This window comes from Pteronotus mesoamericanus, unplaced genomic scaffold (assembly GCF_021234165.1).
Source record: "Pteronotus mesoamericanus isolate MK-2021 breed Mesoamerican mustached bat unplaced genomic scaffold, CSHL_Meso_final contig_181, whole genome shotgun sequence".
Taxonomy (NCBI): Eukaryota; Metazoa; Chordata; class Mammalia; order Chiroptera; family Mormoopidae; genus Pteronotus; species Pteronotus mesoamericanus.
Genome location: NW_026555077.1, coordinates 11228246 through 11250989, shown reverse-complemented (window position 1 = coordinate 11250989; position 22744 = coordinate 11228246). Strand labels below are relative to the sequence as shown.

The 22744-nt window shown below is 40.2% G+C and overlaps 1 protein-coding gene across 1 annotated transcript in view; it reads right to left on the bottom strand.

The window, feature by feature from the left end:
* Nucleotides 1-8809, bottom strand: part of DNAI3 (dynein axonemal intermediate chain 3) — a 62732-nt gene extending 53923 nt beyond the window's left edge. Inside the window, exons 1-2 of the mRNA XM_054566834.1 lie at nt 8728-8809; nt 8290-8328 (exon numbers count right to left, since the gene is read on the bottom strand). Coding sequence (XP_054422809.1) covers nt 8290-8328; nt 8728-8809 — 121 coding nt within the window. The remainder of the gene's footprint in view (nt 1-8289; nt 8329-8727) is intronic.
* Between the last annotated feature and the right edge of the window lie 13935 nt (nt 8810-22744).

The following is a 22744-nucleotide window of genomic DNA, read 5'->3' as shown; positions in this document are numbered from 1 at the left end:
CCTAATACTGTCTCAAGGGAGGACCTGTTTCCTTCTAGCCACTCCATACGTAGTATCTTACATGAAATTTTAAATCCTGCCCTAATATTTACCATATGTCACAAGTATTTCACTATTGATATTATACAATCTTTCTAACGTATTTTAAATTAATATAACTAGCACAATTTTTAATTGTTGTTATTGATAAACATAACTTTTTTGCATTTCTTTCAAATAATTGTAAACAATTCTACAAACAGATATCTAATGTATAATTTTTTAAATCACATTTCAAACTTTTTTGATAGTTTTTAAATATGAAATGATTGGTTCGAAGGTATGATCGCCTTTTCAGGCTCTATCAAACCCGCATTGCTTTTGTAAAGCACCCCACCCCCCACCCCTCCCCTGTAGCTCTCTCTCACTAGGTGACCTCACTTCCTATTCCACAGAAAAAATTCCCTGTCTGCACAGCACAGAATCCTGGTTGTCCTGCAGCCCTGTCTCCCAGCTGATTGGCACAGGCACCGCCTTTCCATCCTTCCCTCCTCTCAGAAGACCTGCTGCCCCTCTCCACCCTTCTCAGCCATGAAGACCCATTCACCTTTCCTCCCCCTTCAACTTGTCCTGCCTCTGGGCTCTTTTCCCTCAGCATGCAGATTTGTCCAATGGTATTTCATTTTAAAGAAACCTTCTCTTGACCTTATATAGGTACTTCTGCTCTCTAGGCTCCTACTTTTCAAAGTTAAATGTGTTACTACATTCTTCACATCTTAAAGCTACTGACTTCCCAGTGAAGTTGTATTAGCAAACCTTTGGAAGTGGGGAGAAAGCGGGGTTAGGGAATCCCTTTTCCCTCCTGTGGCTCCTCAGTCCTGGGTTAGCCCTCAGACAAAGAGGGAAACGAGGCTCGAGAAGTTTTCATTCCTTTCTTCCTGTCGGCCCTGTCCCTTTCTCCAACTCCCCCGAACCCCCCACCCCCACCCCGCCTTCCCCGCAACTCCCTGTCCTCCACCCTGCCAGTCCTCAGCTGCAGCGGGCCCTGGGACAGGGGATGGAAGAGGATAGGTACCGTCTTGCCTGTTGCCTTCTCCTCTAACGAGCCTTCTTCTCATTTTCTTACCACCATCAGCTTCCGGCACCACCGTCTCAGCTCCGCATCTGTCCCCAGAACTCCCTGCCCCCACTCTGTTCCCCCAGGGTCCGCCAGCCGCTCTCACCCTCTGCAGGCCCTGCAATGCCTGGATGTCCTGAGAGCCCCCCTCCCTCCGCTCAACAGGTGCGTCAAGGGGAGAAGTGCACGTGGCCTCTTACATTGCAATTTTGAACTTTCCCACACAAACATTTACCCCTCACTTTAGTGGCTCTATGGTACAAGTTATTCAGCTAATTTTGGGGTTTTCATGACTAAATGTATAACACTGATTATATATATGGAAATACGTTCCAAATTGCAACCTGTTGGCATAATAGATGTTTGGAATACGAGTTGTTCATAAATTACAGGCAACTGCCCATTTTTATCTTCCTCAAAGGGCTAGCCCTAACTTTTGGCATGTAGAAAATACTCGATTAACAACTGTTGAGTTTATTCACATACAGATTATCCTCTGAAAATATTCTGCCAAGGATAATTTGTAATGTCTAATGCATAATATAAAGTTTTGCAGTTTTGCCTTTGAAAACCACTAGGTGGAACTGTAAGGCCCACTCAGGCTACAGCCAAAACGAAGGTGGCGTCCTTCATAAGCGGAGGCATTTGCAAAGGCCAGAAAGTCTTCTACCATCCAAGAAACAGAAAAGACAGTGACAAAGGTCATGTTCAATGTCACCTCCCCCCACCAAACATGCTTCAAATTCTACTAGCTGGACATTTTTCCCTAAAATGACCCTTTTACACTAATTGGGTGTTATCAAGGCAACTTTAACATAGTCTCTGACTTTCCTTTATCTAGTAATAAAACTAATATGCTGTAACAAGCTGCAATTAGCATCAGTGATAACTTCAGGCAACTGGTAACCAGTAGACACACAAAACTCCCACAGTCTGCTACCTTCAAGACCAGCTTGAACAATGGCCAAACTAAATACAGTAAGGCCTGATGCTTCTGGCCACTCCCAAGGGTCTCTGGCAAAATTCAATAAAAGAATGCTGTCATGTAGGCTTTGAGGTCTACACTGAGGACAGCACCCCAGGCATACAACAATGAGGCTGCGGTGATTAGCAATGAGGTAGGCTACGGGCCCGGTCACGCCCCCAGCCGAGTGGGATGTTGGTTGCTCCAGGGGGGTGAGAAAGATGATGGAGCAGAGGAGAAGGGCCTCCTGAGGCTTAAGGAGGTCAGGAGTCCTGCCACAAGGGCAAGACTTGCCGGAGAGGGTGCCAGGCTAGGCTGGTGAGTGGATAACGATGTGGGTAAATAATGGTCATGTTAATTATTGTAACTTCTGTAGAGTGCCTACTGCATGCCAGGTGCTGCTGTAAGGACTTTACATGGGTGATCAATTGGTTTAATGTTCATAAAAAAATTCTGAGCTAGTTACTATAATTGTCTCCATTTTACTAAAAAAGATTTTATTTATTTATAGAGAGGGGAACGGAGGGAGGAAGAGAGGGAGAGAAACATCAATATGTGGTTGCCTCTCGCACACCCCCTACTGCAGACCTGGCCTGCAGCCCAGGCACGTGCCCTAGACTGGGAATCAAACTGGCGACCCTTCGGTTCTTAGGCTGGCACTCCATCCACTGAGCCACACCAGCCAGGGCAGTTTCCATTTTTTTCTTTAGCTGAGGAAACAGAGGCCTACAGAATTCAAATACCATATTTAAGGTCAGGAGCTAGGAGTTGGAACAGGGGAGCTGAGAGTCAAACCAAGGTGCCTACACTCTAACTACCTTGCTATACTTCCTCTCTGATGTGTAAAGGCAGCGGAGCACAGGAGAGGGTCCTGCTCCTTCTCCACACATTCAGAGTGGTAATAGGGATTACATTCCACAGGATGCAGTGAAGGGCAGTTATTTACCTAGTAGACTGATAGAGCAGGGGCCAAAAACAGACTCACACTCTGCACAGCTCACTCCTCAGAATCTTACTGTGTAACAAAGAGACCTATTCAATACACATTATGTCCTGTATATTGAAACAGAATTCATTTAAATAACTTCCATGCATTTCATCTGTATCTTTTTAAGACAATTTTTGGTTGCTGTTTACTTTTTTAAAAACAGTTTTATTGAGATTTAATTGACAAATAATAAAGTATGTACTTAAAGTGTACAATTTACTAAATACATGCACCATAATGGAGATAAAGAACACATCCATAATTCCATGAGTTTCCTGATGCCCCTTCCTCTCAGCACCCCTGCCTCACTCCCAGGCAACCACTGGTCTACTTTCTGTTACTATAAATTAGATTTTCTATGGACTATTTATAAGTGCAATTGTGAAGTATATACTCTTTTTGTTTGTCTTCTTTTACTCAGCATAATTATTTTGAGATTTGTTTACGTGGTTGCATGTAGCAATTGTTCATATTTTTGTATTTCTAACTAGTATTCCATAAAAAAATTGATTAGGCAGAAATTTCTTAAGATTTATGGCTTTGGGTGTGGTATCTAGGAAATCTTTATCTTTTGAATTTTTTATATGATCTGAGGTATAGATTGAAGTTTACTTTTTTTGCATATAGATATGCAATTGTTCCAGCATCATTTGTTGAGGACTGTCTTTCCTCACTGAATTTCCTTTGCACTCTTGTTAAAAATCAATTGACCATATATATGTGGGTCTAATTTGGGACTCTCCATTCTTTTTTTTTTTTTTTTTAAGATTTTATTTATTTAGTTTAGAGAAGGGAAGAGAGGGAGAAAGAGAGGGAAAGAAACATCAATGTGTGGTTGCCTCTTGTGCGCCCCTTACTGGGGACCTGGCCTGCAACCCAGGTATATGCTCTAAACTGGGAATCACACTGAAGACCCTCTGATTCACAGGCCAGCACTCAATCCACTGAGCCACACCAGCTAGCACTGGGACTCTTCATTCTTATTTATTCATTGATTTCTCTATTTTTATAGTTTCTTTTTTAAAAATTTATTTTTCAGTTATAGTTGACATACAATATTATATTAGTTCCGGGTATACAACATAGTGATTAGACATTTATACACCTTGCCAAGCTATCACTCAGATATATGGTATCTTTTCGTACAGTATAAATAATTAAATTGCACCTTTTTTTGTGACAGCCTGATGTAAGAAAATGTGTGTGTACTACCTAATTTAACTTCTGCAACTACCTCATGAGGTGGGTATCACTACCTCATTCTTCAGATGAGGAAGATGAGACTCAGAGAAGCAAAGTCATTTGTGGCCACACAGGCATTAAGTGGCAGAGTTATGATTTGAACCAGGTCTGTCTAATTCCAAAACCTGTGCTGTTAATAACTCGTGGCGAACAAAATAATGTTCTCCCAAAATATATCCATGTCCTGATTTCTGACACCTGTGAATATGTTACCTTACATGACAAGGACTTCAGATGGATTAAGTTAATGACCTTGAGATGGGGAGATTATTGGGCTCCTGAAGTGGGCTCCCTGTGATCACAAGGGTTCTTAGGAGAGGAAGGCAGGAGAGTCAACATCAAAGAAAGCGATGTGACAGGAAGGCAGAGGTCAAAGAGAGAGAAAGATTAGAAGATGCTACACTGCTGGCTTTGAAGATAGAGGAAAGGTCCAAGAGTCAATGAAAACACGATGTCTTTAGCTGAAAAAATGGAAGGAAACAGATTATCCCTTCAGAGGCTCCGGAGAGAACCAACCCTGCTAACACCTTGACTTTGTCCCAGTAAAAGTAATTTCACACACCTATTCCAAAACTATAAGATAATAAACTTGTGGTAATGTGTTAAAGTAGCAATATACAACCCATATACCACCTATATGCCAACCTGTATTAAAGTATGACTTGTAGTTATAATTTTGATAAATTATTTAACTTTTGAGAGTCACAAGACCTCCATCTTGTAATGGCCATAATAATGCTTACATTATAGAGTTACAGGGATGACTGGATTGTGTGTGGCACAAAGCTGTTGCTCCATAAATGTTAGCTATGTGTAAAAATTATACATATTTTCTAGAAACCTCTAGACATTACCCTTCGTTCCCTTAGGCGACAATGCTTAGCTGGTCTGCGATCTCTTGTTTCCTTGGTAGGAAAGGGGATACTGTTCTCCTGGAACATGAAACCATGAGCCCTGAGTGACAGTTGACAATGTTGAGAAAGTCCCATAGCAAGAAAGTCAAAGGGATCCTGATGTCACCCTGAGAAGAGTCTCTGGACGTTGATTGGAGAGAGGTTCTAGTATAATGTACTAACTCAAAACCTAACCTCAAATCTCACTAAGAAGTATTGAGGTTTGTTTGCTTGCTTGCTTGTTTGTTTGTTTTTCTTACACAAGCATACTCACTTCTATTTTTCAGTCTTTTCAGTTACAGCTGAAACATCTCTACCATGTCCCTTCTCAGGTTCTTGGATTTTTTTGCCAGTCAATTATTTAGTCAAAAAATATTTATTGAGCACCTACTATGTGAAAAGCATAATGCTAGTGCCAGGTATACAGATATTAAACAAATACACTCAGATATATATAAGTGCAAATTGTGACAAGTGCTAGCTAGAAGAAATAGAACTAAGGAAGGTAAGAGTAGCGGTGGGTTTATTTACACAGGAAGAACAGGGAAAGCAATTCATTTATTTATTCATTCTACCAATCAACCAACAAATATTTATTGAGTACTTATTATGAGCGAAGGCCTGTTCTAAGCATTGGAGTACAATGGTGAACAAGAGAGTTTCTGTTCCCTTGGAGAGAGGAGGTTGGGGAGAGAGAAAGAGTATAAGAGAGAGTGTAGAGAGATTATAAATGCATTAACAAATAAATACAGTCAACACTCATTATTTATGCATTTTATATTTGCAAACTCCCTAAAATTTGTTTGTAACCCTAAAATCAATAGAGTGGCACTTTCATGGTTATTGGTGGACATACTTAGAGTGGTAAAAAATCTGGGTTGTCCACGTGCACATTGCCAGCGGAGGTCAGACAAGACAATGCTCTGCCAGCTTGTTTCAGCTTTCACACTGGAAACAAGTGTCCCTTCCACTGTCTATTTAGTGCCACATTTTCCACATTCTTGTGCTTTTTATTGATGATTTTGTTCTTTAAACAGGATACCCAAGTGTGGTGCTGAAGTGCTGTATAATGTTCCTAAGTGCAAGAAGGCTGCGATGTGCTCTGTGGAGAAAATACATATATTAGATAAGTATGGGTAAGGCATGAGTTACAGTGCTGTTATCTGTGAGTTCAGTGTTAACGAATGAATAATGTATATTAAATAAAGTGTCTTTAAAAAGGAACACATATAACATGTTATATATTGCTTGGTTAATGAAAGTGCTATGACCAAAGCCACACTGGAGCCCAACCCTGTATTTCCCCAAGAGCAATGGCTCAGTATTTGCTCATTAAGTGTTCATAGCAACTGTGACCTTCCATAAATAATGAGAACCGACTGTACTTTAACTTCCTAAGTGCTATGAAGGCAAGGGTACTAGGTGAAAGGCCTTCGGGAAATGCCCCCTCCAGAGGTGGGTATGGAGTCTGGATTTGAATGATGAGGAGAGAGCTGCATAAAGATCTGGGGAAAGATCTATCTAAGTACCTGAGGCAGAAGCAAATTTAGCGTGTTCTGTGCTAGGCAAGACTGGTGAACCATAGATAGGGGCAGAGAATGAAGAGAAAAGATCAGAGAGGAAGGCAGAGCCAGGACCACTATAAGGACAAAGAGAAGCCATGGGAAAGTTTAAGCAGGAAAGAGACATGGCAGGTTCCATGTGCAGAATGGATCAAAGGCTAAGTGGAAGTGGTGATACCAGGTATGATCTAAATAAATCATCTAAGGGAGAAATGTGGAGGCTTGGACTAAGGTAGTAGATACGGAGATAATGAGAAATGGATGGATTTGAGATGTATTTTAGAGGTGGAACTGACAGAAACCAGGATGGTTTAAATGGCAATGAGGAGGCCAAGAGGGGGAGAAAGGGGTCAAAAATGACTCCCACGTTTCTGGGTGATGCATTTGTTAGTTCAGTAAATATTTATTGGGTGCCATCGCCTGCTCCAATGCCCCTTACTGTTAGCTTACACCCTCCACCCTCTCCCCACCTCCGCACTCCACATATTCACCCTCTCTGCCACCCTGGTCCGACAAACACACCCCCTTCTCAATGGCTGCAATAGCTTCCTAACCATTTTCTGCTTCTGTCCTTGCCACTGCCCTTCTCAACAGAGTAGCCAGGGTCACCCAGTCAAAACATGTCAGATCGCATCACTCCTCTGCTTAAATACTGCCAATAGCTGCCTATCCTGTATGATTAACAGCCAAAATCTTTACAGCGGTCTACGAGGCTTTCAGAGCTTTCTCTTTTCCATCCTCTCTGTTTGCTCTGTTTCCAGACATGAAGTGAATCGTTTAGTTCAAGTCTAAGGGAAAGTTTCAACAACAACAAAAATAATGTTTTGTTAGTTATTTAGCTTCTAAAAGTAGGACCAACATTAGATTGGTTGTCTAAGTTCTAGTGTTTTTTTGCTTAAAAATCAGTCTTCCTCCTTGAAATAGTAGAATCTTACTGTGAAGTAGAGAAAAAATATGGCTCATGAGCCAGAGTTTTAAAAAAAAAAATATTATTCTACTAAAAGTAATAATTTGCTGAGTTACACTTTATAATTATAAAAGTTCTCTCAAAAATCATTCAATTTGGATTTTAAAGTGACTGGCTGACCTGTGCCTATTTCTCATTTAAAATTCTCTCTTTGGCTATTGCTTTTTATTCTTTCCTGAAGAATTTTCATTTTATATTCTAAATGACCTGATGTAATTTTAGTCCATGTACATTTTGGTTTTTTCTAAAGACAATTTTAAAAAATTCTATCTTTTTAAACATTTTATTTATTTTTAGACAGAAGGGAAGGAAGAGCAGGAGAGGGATAGAAACATTAATGTGTGGTTGCCTCTCACACAACCCCTACTGGGAACCTGGCCCACAACCCAGGCTGTGCCCGACTGGGAATTGAACTGGTGACCCTTTGGTTTGCAGGCCAGTGCTCAATCCGGGCCACACCAGCTAGGGCCGTCCACAGACATTTTTATTAATCACTTCAATTTGTAGTATTCTCACTTGCTTATTGCATATTGAAATATTATAACTGGGGACAATTTCTAAATTGTATTTTACTTACCCATACTCTCCATGTTTACAGGTTCCTCTTCTTCATTAGCTAGAATATAATAAAATGATGTCAAATTTACATCTTTTGAATAAAATACATATCTTAGTTTATTACAATTTTTTGACCAGGCCTCAAAACACAAAATGTAAATGCACATATACAATGAAGTCTTTATTTTATGCATAATTAAATAGAATTGGAATAATTGTCTTTCTCATAGAATTATTTCTTAATGATATGTTTCCTATAGCATTTATTTGATAGTTTAATGAAATAAATACAAAATAAGGATAAATGCCCATATTTTGAATTCCACTTGTGTTTAGCTTTTTGACAGCCAAAATATTTAACTTTATTTGATACATAAAACCATGATCATTTTTGCTGCTAATATATGGATAAACACTAAAACCATACAAAACCCCATTAATGAAAAGACAATCCTACCAAGTGGAATCTCCTTATTCTTGTCATGTTTTATCATTTTTTTCATGGCCGAGCTCTTCTGTTTTTGTGATTTTTGAGCCATAGCTGTGACCTAGACTGCCCGAAGAGAGAATAACATTAGGAAGTGTCTGGTTTACAGTTTCAAATAGTAAGCGTTATCATTTAGTAAGCATGAGAATATGTTTTTTAAGTTTAAAGCTTGCAGCTAGATCAACATGTATCTTCATAGAATGGGTGTTCCGTGGGCAAGGGTTTGTTGCAACGATGATCTCATTGACAGGCCTTGCCACTGCAGCGCAGCCATTCAGCTGAAGCACCAGGCAGTGACCTGCCGACACTTCACGGTTTCAGCCTCAGGCACCACAGAGAACACAGCTGCCCCCGCCTGTTGCTGTGCTTCCGCACCCAGGAAACTGCTCTGTGCCGCCCTGTGCCTGGCTCCCTGGCAGGTGCCCCAGCTACAAAGACAGGTTTGAGGTCCATGGGCAGACACAGGCCTGCAGTGTGCATATATGTACATAATTTTAAAATTAACATAATTTAAATAGTACTTCTGTCCTAGCATGTGTACACATAACCACTGTGTCCTTATCTGTGCTGTGAGAGGATGCCTCCAAAAGTTTCTGTGGAATTGCTCAGTAATTTTGACAGCATGTAACACTGGCCAGGGGCCTTGCCATGACATCAAATCCTGGTCATCTCCTCAATGCTCACCTATGTCCTGTCTTATTAAATGGTTAAGAGTGTGCTTTCAGGAGTCTAACCGAGGCAGGAGAGCATAGAAAGAACTGTGAGACTGAGCTGCTGTTACTGGCCAGCATCTAGCATCCTGGTTGCCAGAAAATGTCTTTTAGCATTTAGGTAGAATGAATAGCAAACCAGGCAGAGAGGAGGGGGGAATTGTGTCTCACCCACTAACTCAGCAGTCCTGTGCCTTGTCTGATAATATTGCGAGGTGTTCCAAGATCACAGGAAACATTATGTTAGCATGGGAGGAGGGAAGTCCTTGAAGTTCTATGTAGCATTTCCACTATTTGGGAAAGAAAGCCTTTGAAACCCTACTTTCATCCCAAAGCTTGAAAGGCAGGAGAGGGTCCATAGTGCCCAAAGGAAGAAGAGCATAAAACAACTTTGGTTAATTGCCTACCTCTGGTCACTGACTCTTTTTGAGGGAGTCCCTAGTGCTTAAAGAAAGAGCCCATAAGTAACGTTAGGTAACTGCCCCAACTTTAGTTAACTGCCTTCTGTCACGTATCTGTTTTACAACAACATGAACTAATGGAGTCTGGAGCAAGATAAGGATTTGGGCTAACAGACCCTACATATACCTAAGTTTGGGTAGTCACATTCCCTGGGGAAAGCTGGCACCACATTTACCGATCAATCAATATGAAACTTTTTTACTCCCGTCCTGCCAAGTATACAAGTCCTCAGACCAAAGGACCTGTGACACTTGCCATCCCAGCCTCGGGCCTTCGGCTGCCCTTACTTTTGCTGTCCTGCTTTGCTCTGAAGCCTTTATCACCCCCCACCCCCACCCTTAGCTGGGCCTGTTCTCTTCCATGGGGATGGATCATCAATAAACCCTGATATGCACACTAATAGATTTGCTGATCTGTAACTCTTTACATGTGTCAGCAAGAAGAACCAGGTTGCTCCCATTGACATAACCAGCAGGGTTTAAAAGCAGGCTCTATGTTTTACCAGCTGAGTGACCCCGGGCAAATTGTTGATCTTCTAATTCTCAATTGATTCATCAGTTTAATGGCAGTAATAAAACATACCTCACAAGGTGGTTGTAAAGATATCATGAAATAAAGTTACATCAACATCAACGCAGTCATCTTACACTGTTTGAGTCATTTTAATAATCCAACACAGACCGAATATTCTTTCAGAGTAAGGGGGAGAAAGAAACTTTCTCTGCCCTCAAGGTTCTTTTGGTTGGTCTAATAATCAAATAAACATGAGACAGATTATCCAGAGAAAATAACTAAATTTAACATAGTCCTATGTATGGGTACCCAACATACATGAGAGAGTTGGAGACTCCACATGCACGAGAGGTTCAGAGACAGAAAGAGAAATTGAGGTATATATGACGTTTTGAGCTACAGAGGAGGTAATGCGCCCTGGCTTCAAAGGGTTATTCCGAGGAGAGCGTATATTCAGTAATTACTAGTTTGCCCTGCCATTAGACAGGGAACTTAAAAAGTCATTCCTGGTTTTAACTCATTGTAGGTCAGGCTCCTGATTTAATTTCTTCTAGACAGTTAAGGGCAGTGAGCAGAGGTTTCTCTTGAGGCTGAAGGGTTTTGGTTGCCTTTAGCTCAAAAGAATCTACATACCACTAAGACACACCTAGAGATAGCTGGTCTGTAACCCTACAATTGCCTAGAGTCAAAACATCATGAGTTTATTTTATGCCTCATGCCTTGATTACTGAATTTTGACCAAAGTGTGGGTGTATGTATCTAAGTGTTTGGACACACATATTTTTTCCTTTGGATATTTCACATGTATTTTTTCAAATGGTAATAGTGATAGCTCATGTCTGTTGACTGGTATGTGCCAGGCATGATCTGAAGTAATTTACATGTATTTTTTAATTTAATTTTAACCACCCTTTTAGGTAGGCAATTTATTAATGCTGTTATCTTCATCTCCATTTTATGATGTGTAGTCAGAAGCCTCAAAAGAGATCAGGTAACTTGCCTGAGGGGACATAAAAGCTGTGAGCAGTGGAGGCAGAGACCCAGGGGTCAGGCTCCAAGGTCTGCACTTTTAACTTTGTACAAGACTGTTATCCCTTAGCTCTGGCTGGCGTGGCTCAGTGGACTGAACACGGGACTGGGAACCAAAAGGTCACTGGTTTGATGATATTTCTCTCCCTCCCTTTCCCTCTCTCTAAAAATAAATAAAATCTTTAAAAAAAACCAAGAAAGACTATCCCTTGGATTTCAGAGGTAATTATTTACTGTTTCATAGCAAACGAAGTGATTTAAAATAATTGTCTTTACTTAGGAAGTTATGATGTAATTAGCATGTTATGTTTCTGGCAATTAGGAATTTCTATTTTTTAAGTATTCTGCAAAGGGATGGCTCTCACTCATCTCTTCAGCCTGTCAAGTGTCCATCCCACTTTCCAGCCGTAGCATAATTTCAAATCTGGAACCTAGTCCTTTTTTCAAAATAGACTTTGTAAATGTACCCCTTTCCATATTCTATTCCAGCTGCACTTGACTTAAAATACTCAAGAATAGCACGTGAACTTACCCTACACACACACACACGCATGCATGCACACACACCGCATCACCCCACCCCCACTACTACCACTCTTCATTCCAGAAATACTTACTGAGAAACTGGCATGTCCCAGATGCTGTCTGAGGTGTTAGGAATGCAACAGGGAACAAAAGAGGTTAAAACCTTACCTTGTTAGAGTTCACTTTCTAGGGGGGAGATAGGCAGCAAAAAATAAGGGAGCAAAATAATTAGTACTTTAGATGATGATAACTATTAAAGAGAAAAATCAAGTAAGAAGGGGAGAGGGATTGTAGAGTGAAGATATTGCAATTTTATACCGAACAGTCAGGGAAGGTCTCACTTAAGCGACATTGGAGTAAAGATCTAAGAGACAGGTGGGAGGCAAAAATGCAGCTATCTGAGGGAAGAAGGGTGTTTCCAGGCGGAGAAAGCAGTAAGTGTAAAGGTTCTGGGGCAGGAGTATATATGTCACATTTAAGAAAACAGTAAGATGGCTGGGGCAGGGTGAGTGAGGGGAAGACTAGGAGATGAAGTTGGTTAGAGAGGTGATGGGGGTATGTATTAGTCAGTTTTGCTACAGAAACAAATGTCCCCCAAGTCTAACACACAACAACAAAAATTTATTTCTTCTCATGTTCTGTGAGTGAGTTGCTGCTTCAAGTTGTATTCTGGGACTTGGGCTGAAGGAGCAGTCCCTATTTGATACAATCCAATTTCATGGGGGAAAAAAAAGCAAGAGAGCTTACAGAACCATGTAATGCCTTCTAAATCTTCTCCTTGGCACTGGTACGCTGTCCCTTCTGTTCACATTTCACTGGCCCAAGAAAGTCACACAGCCAGTGCTGATAAGCCGGGAGAAATATATGCTTGCATGACAATGGTGGGAATATATGATCCTCTTACAGAGAAAGGATGTGATAACTGGGTATGATTATATAATATACCACAAGGGGTATAGGCCATGTATAAAGACTTGGGTTTTTAATATGAATGAGGTTGAGAGCTATTGGGTGATAGTGAGCTGAGGAGTTACTTTATTTGATCTGACTCATATTTTAAGAATCCCTGTGGCTTCTGTGTTGTGAAGACAGCAATGAGGAAAAGGGTGAAGTAGGGAGTGCAATTAAGAGACATTGAATCATCTGAAATAGAGATGATGGCAGCTTAGACCAGTGAGGTGACAGTGGCATGAAAAAAGTGATTGGGTATTTTTTAAAAGAGTTTATTAATTTGTTGTTTAGAGACAAAGAAAAGGAGGGAGGGAGACAGGGAGGGAAACATCAAATCAGTAGCCTCTTGCCCTCACTCTAACCAGGACAAAACCTGCAACCCAGACATGTGCCCTGACCAGGAATTGAACCAGTGACCTTTTGCTTTGCAGTATGATGCCCAACCAACTCTGCCACACCATCAGGGCAGGGTTCTGGGTATATTTTGTAAGTAGAGCCAATAGGATTTGCTGATGACTCGGATGTAGGATCTGAGAGAAAGAAAGGAATCAAGGATATCTTTAATGAGTTTTGCCTAAGAAATTGAAAGCATGGCGTTGCTGTTTGTTGAGATGGGTATCCCATGGAAAGAGAAGATTTGAAAGAAAAGACCAGGAGTTTAATTTTGGGCATGTGAAGTTGGACTGTATAAACTGGATTGTAAACTCTGGGAGGGTGTAAGCTTTGTAAGTGGCACAGTTGTACATACTTAAAAAATGGTTGAATTAATAATTCCTTCTACCTCTTCTTCCCTTCTGCCATTCTTAGCTTATGAATTTCTAGTCTAAACAAAAGGCTTTTGCCTAATGGCCTGTGGAATAACCTATATGCATACTGAACTAGTTTTTTATTGTTATTGTAACAGAGTACCACAAACAGTGTATTAAAATAGCACAGATTCATTATCTGATAGTTCTGTTATTCAGAAGTCTGACATGAATCTCACTGGGCTAAAATCAAGGTATCAGCAAGGTTCCATTTTTTCTAGAGGCTCAGAGGGAGAATCTGTTTCTTTGTCTTTTCCAGTTTCTAAGGACCACCAGCATTTCTTGGCTTGTGGGCTCTTTTTATCCATCTTCAAAGCTAGCAACAGCTGGTTAAGTCCTTCTCTCATAGAATGCTCTGTCTGACCCTCTCTTCTTCCTCCCTCTTCCACTTAATAGGACCCTGAGATTAAATGTGCCCACCTAGAAAATATGGAATAATAGTCTGTCTATTTTGAGATCAGCTAATTAGCAACCTTAATTTGTCTTTGCACACAGACACTAACATACTCAGTTTCCAGGGATTAGGAGGTATTATACTAGCATTAAGCTTGAATATGTAGGTATCAATTTAACACAATCATCCCAAGATATTACTGTGCCCGATTCTTTTCAAATGCTGCTATTAAATGATCTTTAGGTAACTTGGTTCAGTTTTCAATTTTTAGGGGGAAACAAAGTCAATCTTCCATCAGTCCATTAGGTGACAATACTGAGAAAACATTAAATGTATACTACCTTACCAGAACAGCTCACTTAGTGCTTTCACAAATATTAACTGCTATGTCTCAAATATTGACTAGTGACCAAGGAAAAAGGGTGACCAAGGAAAAAGGAAGACCAAGTGGCTTTACAGGCTTTTAGAGGTCCCAATTCTTTTCAGTTAAAAAGCACAGTATCTAAGTTGCTAGGTATCATAGTTGGAAAAATTCATTCACTAAGGTCAACCTGGTGAATGTAGCCTAAACTGAAAGAAAATTGACTACTTTGGAAGTAGGTACCTAACATTGTATTTGTGTTTAAGGCAAAATTGTATAGTTTATTTTAGTAATTGAAAATTATAAAAAGCCTACCAATATTGTGTCTAGAAAACAAACTATTTTTAGTTGGAGATATCTAAATCAAATGAATGATTAGTCTGCATAATTTCTAAAAACACACTTATTTAAGTTGATTTTTTATGCATATTTACTATTAAAAATAAATCCCACATTAAAGATACAGCTTTTAAATTATAGTAGGGCTTAGACTTTTAATCCAAATAGCACTTTACTAAGATTATTCTGAAATGCTGACCACATTTTTTCCCCGCTAAAGTAAATTTGTTATTATTAAGAGTAACAGAAGAGATACTTCATCTATTCCTAAAATAAAGCTTATACTTACGTCAGTGGCTTGTATTACAATTGGTTTGCAAAACCACTGTAGCTGATTGAATTGCAAAACAGAATTTGTGAAAGATAGCACATAAATATTTACACATTCTATTTAAATATTTTTATATTAAAACCACTTCTTTTCTTTGTAAATTAATTGACCTACAGAATATCCTTCTGCTACCAGTGTAGCAAAGCACACAATTTCTACCTTCCACATTAACAGCAAAAGACATTAGAGAGCAACGAGAGAATTGCGTACAGGGTAAGTCCTCTGAGTAACAGTCAAAACCTGTGTACTCCCGGGATTATGAGGAACATTGCATTCAAAGCGGTCCATGACCTTGTTCCAAACTAACTTTCAAGACTTGTCCGTGAGTGTATCTTTTTATGGATCTTTTATTATTTAGAAAGACACGTACTGCATATGAAGGAGTGACAAATTATAATTCATATACTATAACAGTTTAAAGTTATTAGTGCCTTTTCTTCATTTCCTTTGGCTATGACATACACACCTGCTTACATGTTCCCATTTGTTACCTGTATGCATGTGTGTGGCTTACTCCCGGTCATGAGATCTTTAATCCTGAGAAGACCTGTAACATGGGCATCTTCTCTCCACATAGCATCTTCCTTAGTTAGTTATATCCTGAGTCTTCTTCAATTAGCTGACCTTGTCTAGTGGTCACCATCCCCTTTTCTCTTCCCAGACTATTTGTAAGCTCATTGTGCTTGCTTCCCATCTTTTATTTTTTTAAACAAATATTAAGATTATCATCTAAGACTAACGTCTGGGGAGTCTGGTGAATGTGTCTCTAAGAACTGCTGCTTCTTGGTCAGTCTCCACCAAGACCCTGATTAAGGGTCAAGGTTCCCCTGGGCACTTCAGTGGTCTGACAAGTACACAACATCTACCCCTTAGAAATAACTGTTCCTGCATTTCCAATAGTCTACTACACTTGCTCCAATCTACCTCCACCTCTTTCCAAGATAGAAGACCCATTTAAGTAGATGCTATTCTTTGAAATGTCTCCTGAATTCTAAGCCCTCCTTTCCCATAGCCTCCACATGTTCAGGCTTTTACATGTCCTCCTGTACCAGAGTCCCTACTATTTTGTGCCATGAACCTCTTTGGCAGCCTGGTGAAGCTGCATGCATCAAATAAAAACATGGGATTACAAGACAGATTTTATTGAAATTATACAGTTATCAAAATACTTTAAAAATTATAATAATTTATGTGCTTTTTAAAATTAATACATTAAATAACAAGATCTGGGAGTGATTCTAATTACCACCTTAATTTTGAAGATGTGAGGAGCATAAATCATATATCTATAACATCCATAATGTAATATGAAAAGAGCTGTAAATCCTACTAGTGACAAAGTCACAGGTCCTGTAGTTTGTTACCAAATGCTTACATTTCAATTAGCAGTTAGTAAAAATAAACATGTGATTTTATTTCTCTGTCCACAGATTCCCGTCCCCCACCCTCCAACCAGACCAAGGACATTTTTAACTGGCCTCTCTGACTCTGTTCCAACAGTCACCCATAGGACAGACCTTCAGACCTCTCTTTCCAAAATGCAGAACTTAACAAGACATTTCCTTGTATACTGGGGAATATAATAATGTGGGTCTCTATTGTCCATAGTTACACTCTCCTCCATTAGTGGAGAAATGGGGCTCATTTGAAATGCGAACTTCCTGGAGCCACTGTGATTCTTCAAGTCTGGGCAAGCCTGCATTTTAAAATTCACTATGAAGCAGTCTTGCACAGGTGGTCTGCAGACCAGGCTTTGCAAAACAAGAAAAGCGTGTAAGCATCACTTTTAACGCCCTTCACAGTCTGCCTCACCAAATTCACCTTCAAGTTCTACTCCAGCCTTTCCATTACTCTCCATTCTCTAAACAGTCCCTGCCGGTATCTCCCAACAGTCTTCCTGACTCCCTTTGTGGGGAATCCTCCTCCCTCCCCGCCGCACCTGCTCCGCACCATGTGCACATTTCTCTGCTGGCTGAAGTCTTACTCATTCTGCAAGGTTCAACTCCAATATAACCCTCTCTCCTAAGCCTCCCCAACTTTCTCACGCAGAGATGTAAACAATTTTGTTCTCCTTGATGCTTTCTAACCACACTGTAGTGTACATAATTATGCCAGGCTTTTGCAAAGGCAGGGGGCCTGGAAATTGCTTTGAATTTATTCAGCATTCAGCATACACTGGGCAAAAGTAAAGAAAAGTTGAGGTACTGGAGGTCAGTAGATGAGTAAGACAAGGTCCTTACTTTCAAAGAGTTAATGTTTCACCGTTCATTTTCTTCACTTTTCTTCTACTCCGGCCCTCTCTTAATGATCCTGAGGTTGCCTCCCTAACTACTTCAGTCTACATTTATTATTTTCTTTTTTGCTCTCTGATACTGATACCCACCATCCATCCATTCATCCAATATTTATTGAGCTCCCACTATGTGCCAGACACGTGGTAGACACAGGGAGATAACAAGACCTGTGAACAAGACTCAGTACCTTACTTCAAAGTTCTTAAGAGTGTCGTTATTGCTCTCTCGTTGTTGCTATTTTTGTCTCCTGGCTAGGCTGGAAGTTCTTTAAAAGCAGGAAAAGTTTTGTACTGTTTTTTTTTTGTTTTTTTTTTGTTTTTTTTTTTTGCTGTCTTCACTGCTTTTAGCATATAGGTGACACAGCGAGTGTTCCGGTGCTCTTTAAAGACTAAAATAATTGTTTTCCAAGCCTCCTCTCCTATTCAGAGCTTCTCTTACCTGATTCTGCTAAACTGAAGAGAAAAGCAGCCTCTTTGCAGTACCCTAGGGAAAAACGCCTTCTGGCGCGGAAGATGGAAGTGTGACTCTCCTCTCAGAAAAACAAGCCGCAAGAGCTCAAACCGGAGCTCCTCTGCAGTCTGTTGCTGTGACGCATCCGTTGCTAAGATAAAAGAGGCGGTGACTCGGCGGAGACTGACAACGCACCAATACCAATTCGGTTTCCGTTCCCTAACGGTCTCTCGGGAAAGGCTTGTGATTGGTTGCTATGCTGAAAACGTCACGTCAATGGAAAGAGTGCCAGGCTCACAGTTTTCCACTTGCAAGGACGGAGTTGTGCAACTGGAGTATATTGAGGACAGTGGCCCAGCGTGACCCCAGGTGTGACCGGCTTGGTCCAGCGCAAGCGTACCTGAAGAAGACACCTTTTCAAAAGGATTCTACACCAGGTGTGGGCTCTAGCAGCAGGAAGGGCAATGTGATGGGAAGACTGCGGAGTTAGCATCTTAGAGCTGCTGCCTTGCTTACCCCACGGCAAGCTGGGTCCTCCCAGAAACCTGCCCTGGATTCCAGTGTGCAGGAGAGAGAATCCAGTTTGATCATCTTCTGAAGCGTTACCTTTTACTCTTCTCAAAGTAACTTTTGTAGAGAGTTTAACTCACATTTTAAGTATGAGTCTCAGGGGAAGAAGATTAAATCCCCGAGGAACGGCAAGGTTCATTATATCCGCTGTTATGAGTCCTATGGGATTCATACAACGAAGCGCCTCTCTCTGAACACTGTTTCTCCCGTCCTTTAAAAAATAATTATAACTGATTATTTGTAAGCTGGCAGAATTTAATAAAGCAATGCAACTGACTGCTGTAATTGGTCTAAATTAATTTTGGACACGCAATTTAAATGAAAATACTTAATGGAGACAAGGCTTGTTGACATATCTGAGACTTAACGATCCCTAACTAGGTAAGACTTTACATGATGTGTAGGGAGATCGTACACATTATTTCAAACTTCTAAAGAGTTTGTTTGCAAAATGCAAATAAACTTTACCGAAGGGGTCATTTTTTCAAGTCACTTTTTCAAAACAAAGCAGGAGAAGAGCTTATCATTGTGACAGCCCTTCTCCAGGCTCCCCCACTCCCCACACTGAAAGCTAAGTTTCTCCCTGGGCTCAGTCCTGATGCTTTTCTCACCCTTTGCACCCTCCTGCTGCCATCATATCGGCTCCCTTTGGTTCAGCCATTTCTCTAAACACATTAGTGACTTCTGTTTCTATACTTACTCTCCATCTCTTCAATTCCAGACCTGAATTTCCACTCCTTATTGGACATTTCTAAACATGTGTCCAGGTTAGTTCACCATGCTTGATGGTTGCTAAGTGAAGATACTGAATGAATGAGTGAGTGAATGAATTACTGTACCATAAGCATCACGATTTAGCAGAGTCAACTCATCGTCTTTCAGCTATCTTTCAGGTATCTTCGAAAGCTTTTACCCTCCTTTATTTTCTACCTCAGGTAATAGTATCCATTGTCCATCAGTTTGAAGAACCAGAAATCTGAATTATCCCTGACCCCTCTTCTACTGCCCACAGTCAACCTGTCGCTCTGTTATTGTTTTCATTTTCTAAATAGCCTTCAAATAATTCGTCTCTTCTTGGCCATCCTCACTGCTTCTGCCTTATTTCACATAGGCATCACCTTTCACCTAGATGGTAGTCATAGTCTGTTGACTTGTGCTGTCTCCTCCTTTTTAATTTATTTTGCCAAATTGCCGAGGAGCATTTTACTACGAATATTCAATCCTGACATCACCTGCTTACGTATCCTCAATCTGGCATATGAAACCCTATACAATTAGGATTCCGAAAGATATTTTAAAGATACCTGGGAGATAAGGAGCTATTTTTCTAACCTGATTTCCTGCCTCTCTCCCTAGCTTAACCCAGCATTTTTGCCTTAGTGCTTCTCAACTAAGTCCATAATAGCTGAAGACCATGAAACCATAGGGATAGGGTGTTGGTAATAGATTGATGGAAAGAGGCATTATAGCTTGAAATGGATATTTGTTTCATATAAATAATTTATTCTGCTTTACAGTGTATTCATGTTTATTTTAACTATTAAAAATGCCTGAAATCCTTATGCAATGTTATATGTCATTATATTTCAAAAAGACTGAAAAAATGTCTAAAATCAATAGTGATTTTAACTATTAACTAAAATTGGCATGAAATTGAATACACTCAATGAAGCCCCAGGCAGCTGTGACATGCTCATTCTGTGTTTTTCCACAGCATACTGCTACACAGCACAGGAGGTTGCACGTCCCAGGTTGAGAGGCAGAGCCCTGGTTACACGGAGCTCTTGATCACCCCCCAAATGTGCTATACCTTTCACATCTGTGCATCTGTCCATCTTGCTGTTTCTACTTCTACCTCTACCCAACTCTAAAACTCCTTTCTTCATCTTCATTACTTGGTAAACTCCTATTTACTTTTCAAGATGCAACTCAAATATCACCTTTCTTTAAAGCCATACAGGCACCTAGAAGAATTAGTCACTCTTTTCTCTGTCCACTATAGGAACTATTACAGTTTGTTGCAATGGCTTGTTTATATGGATGTTCCTCCCACTGGACTCGAGGACTAAGATGGTGTCTGGTTTCTATATTTCCACTGTCTGACACAGTGTCTGACATGGGTATTTAACAAAATATGTGTTGACTACATTTAAAGCAAATTTAGGAGAAGCTCTCTAACAAAACCTTCTTTGTATTTTTTCAAAAAATTTCCTTCTCTTAAAAAATCCATAATGCTTTGCAGTCAGATTTAAGGAAGTAAAGATTATAATCTTGTGATTTGGGTGAGTCAAGCCTTTCACTGTCTTTTCTTTAGAGACAGCTCCAGGGGATGTCTATTTGGAGATTTAGAAAGAAAACAGCTCAGAAAGTAAGGGTTGAGGACACTGAATAGGAGTCATTCTGTTTTGTTTGTCTGTGTCAGTATGCTTGGGAGGGAGAAAAGGTGGTAGGGAAGGAAGTTTCCCTGTTTGAGTCCTAAACTGCTGGGGTTTTGATAATCTGCCTGGGGAAGCCATCACACCTGATTGCATGAGGAACTGAGAGCATCCCAGAAGAGTAGTCACCTTCAGAAATGAGAAAACAGACAGGAAAGTTTGACTTGGGAACAAAGTTAGATAGGCAGGACCAAATGTGGCAATTCTAGAAAAAGGACTAAAACTTCAGTAAGAAATTGGAATATGTGCAACACTAAAGTGAGGAGAAAGGCATTCTTAACCATTTCTGCACAGAATTTGGGTCTAATGGAGGCTAAAGAGGACACAGTACTCCACCTACCCCCCTACCCCGCCGCACCACCCCAAATTGCTGGTTTTTCTGGAAGGGAAAGCGGGGCCCTACAGGTCGTCTGCAGGCTGTGGGTAGCAGATGCCTCTAGCGGAGCAAATTCAGGAGCTGAGGAGGAAAATACAGGGCCATGTGGTACGGAGTGGACTTCTTCATGAGCACAGGTGAGACTCTACTTTCTATACTTAAACAGTTGGTGGTGGAAGAGCCACTGTGTGGTGATGATAGTACTATTAATACAATATCCACAGGCATCAAGAGCCAGTGAAATATCAGTTCTACATATATAATGAAGGCACTTTAAATAATTTTTAAAGCAGAGTCACTCAAATAATATTGTCCTTAAAGTTAGAAAATTACGTTGAAACTTCAATTTGTCACTTGCTAGATAAGCGACATCAGGCAAGCTATTAAACTCTCTATATTTCAGTTTTACACCTGCAAAATCTGGGATGATAATCAGAGCCTAGCCAGACAAAAAGAGAGAGCAGCCATGTTGCTGTCTTAGGGGATATTCTTCAAGAGAAATGAAACTTCACGTAATGAACTAGAAATAGGTTGTCAGTTGGTTTGGGTTTCCACAGGGAACTACTCATATATCAGGAGAGAGATAAAACGAATTCTCCCCTCTACCAAAAAGGCAGCTTCGGATTTCAAATAAAGCCTGTGTTAAATATTTTTGTCGTGTGAGGCTACAAATTGTAAGGTTCGATCAAAAGATAATGCTCCCATCTCTGAGTTCAGCCAGTTTTAATATCTAAATTTTAAACAGTTCAATGTGCTCCTAGTAAACTATCTAGTTCAGAAAACTATGCTCAATAAATTATTTCAAATATAAATAAAGAGAATACATCTTTGTTAACAGAAATCCGTGTTTCCCTATTTCTGCTAGGTATATGGGCCAGCACAGTGTCTCAGATGAAGTACATACCCAATGAATAGTTAGTTGTTGAACCAAATTTAATCTTAAATTATGTTCAAAGTGAATTTATAGACATTGCCTCCATCCTTTGGTGATGATAAAAGAGATATTTGAATATTCACCTTTCTACTAGACATTTCCACTTGGATGTCTAATAGAGAGTTATTCAAAGGGTGTCCCTGGTGTCAGAGCCAGTCGGGAAATAGACATTACTAGTCCACTAGTCCATGAAATATTTGTTACCTATCTGCAGCAAAGGAAGTACAGAATTGAAGTATTTTAAAACTCAATAGCAATTTGACAGATTATTTTGTTACGTATCAACAAAATTGAGATTAATATTTTAAATATCTTCATTCCATTTTTCTAGCAATTTATTTGAACTGTCTTTTACAGAATTATCAGCTTGTGAGAGAAGTGAAAATAAAGCCAAACCAAGCAGGCTGCAACAGTAGCTTCATGGCCTGAGAAACACTCAACAGACACGTCAAACACACTCAGAGCCGCGCTCCCGATGTCTCCCTGCTGACCTGCCCGTCCTGTAGT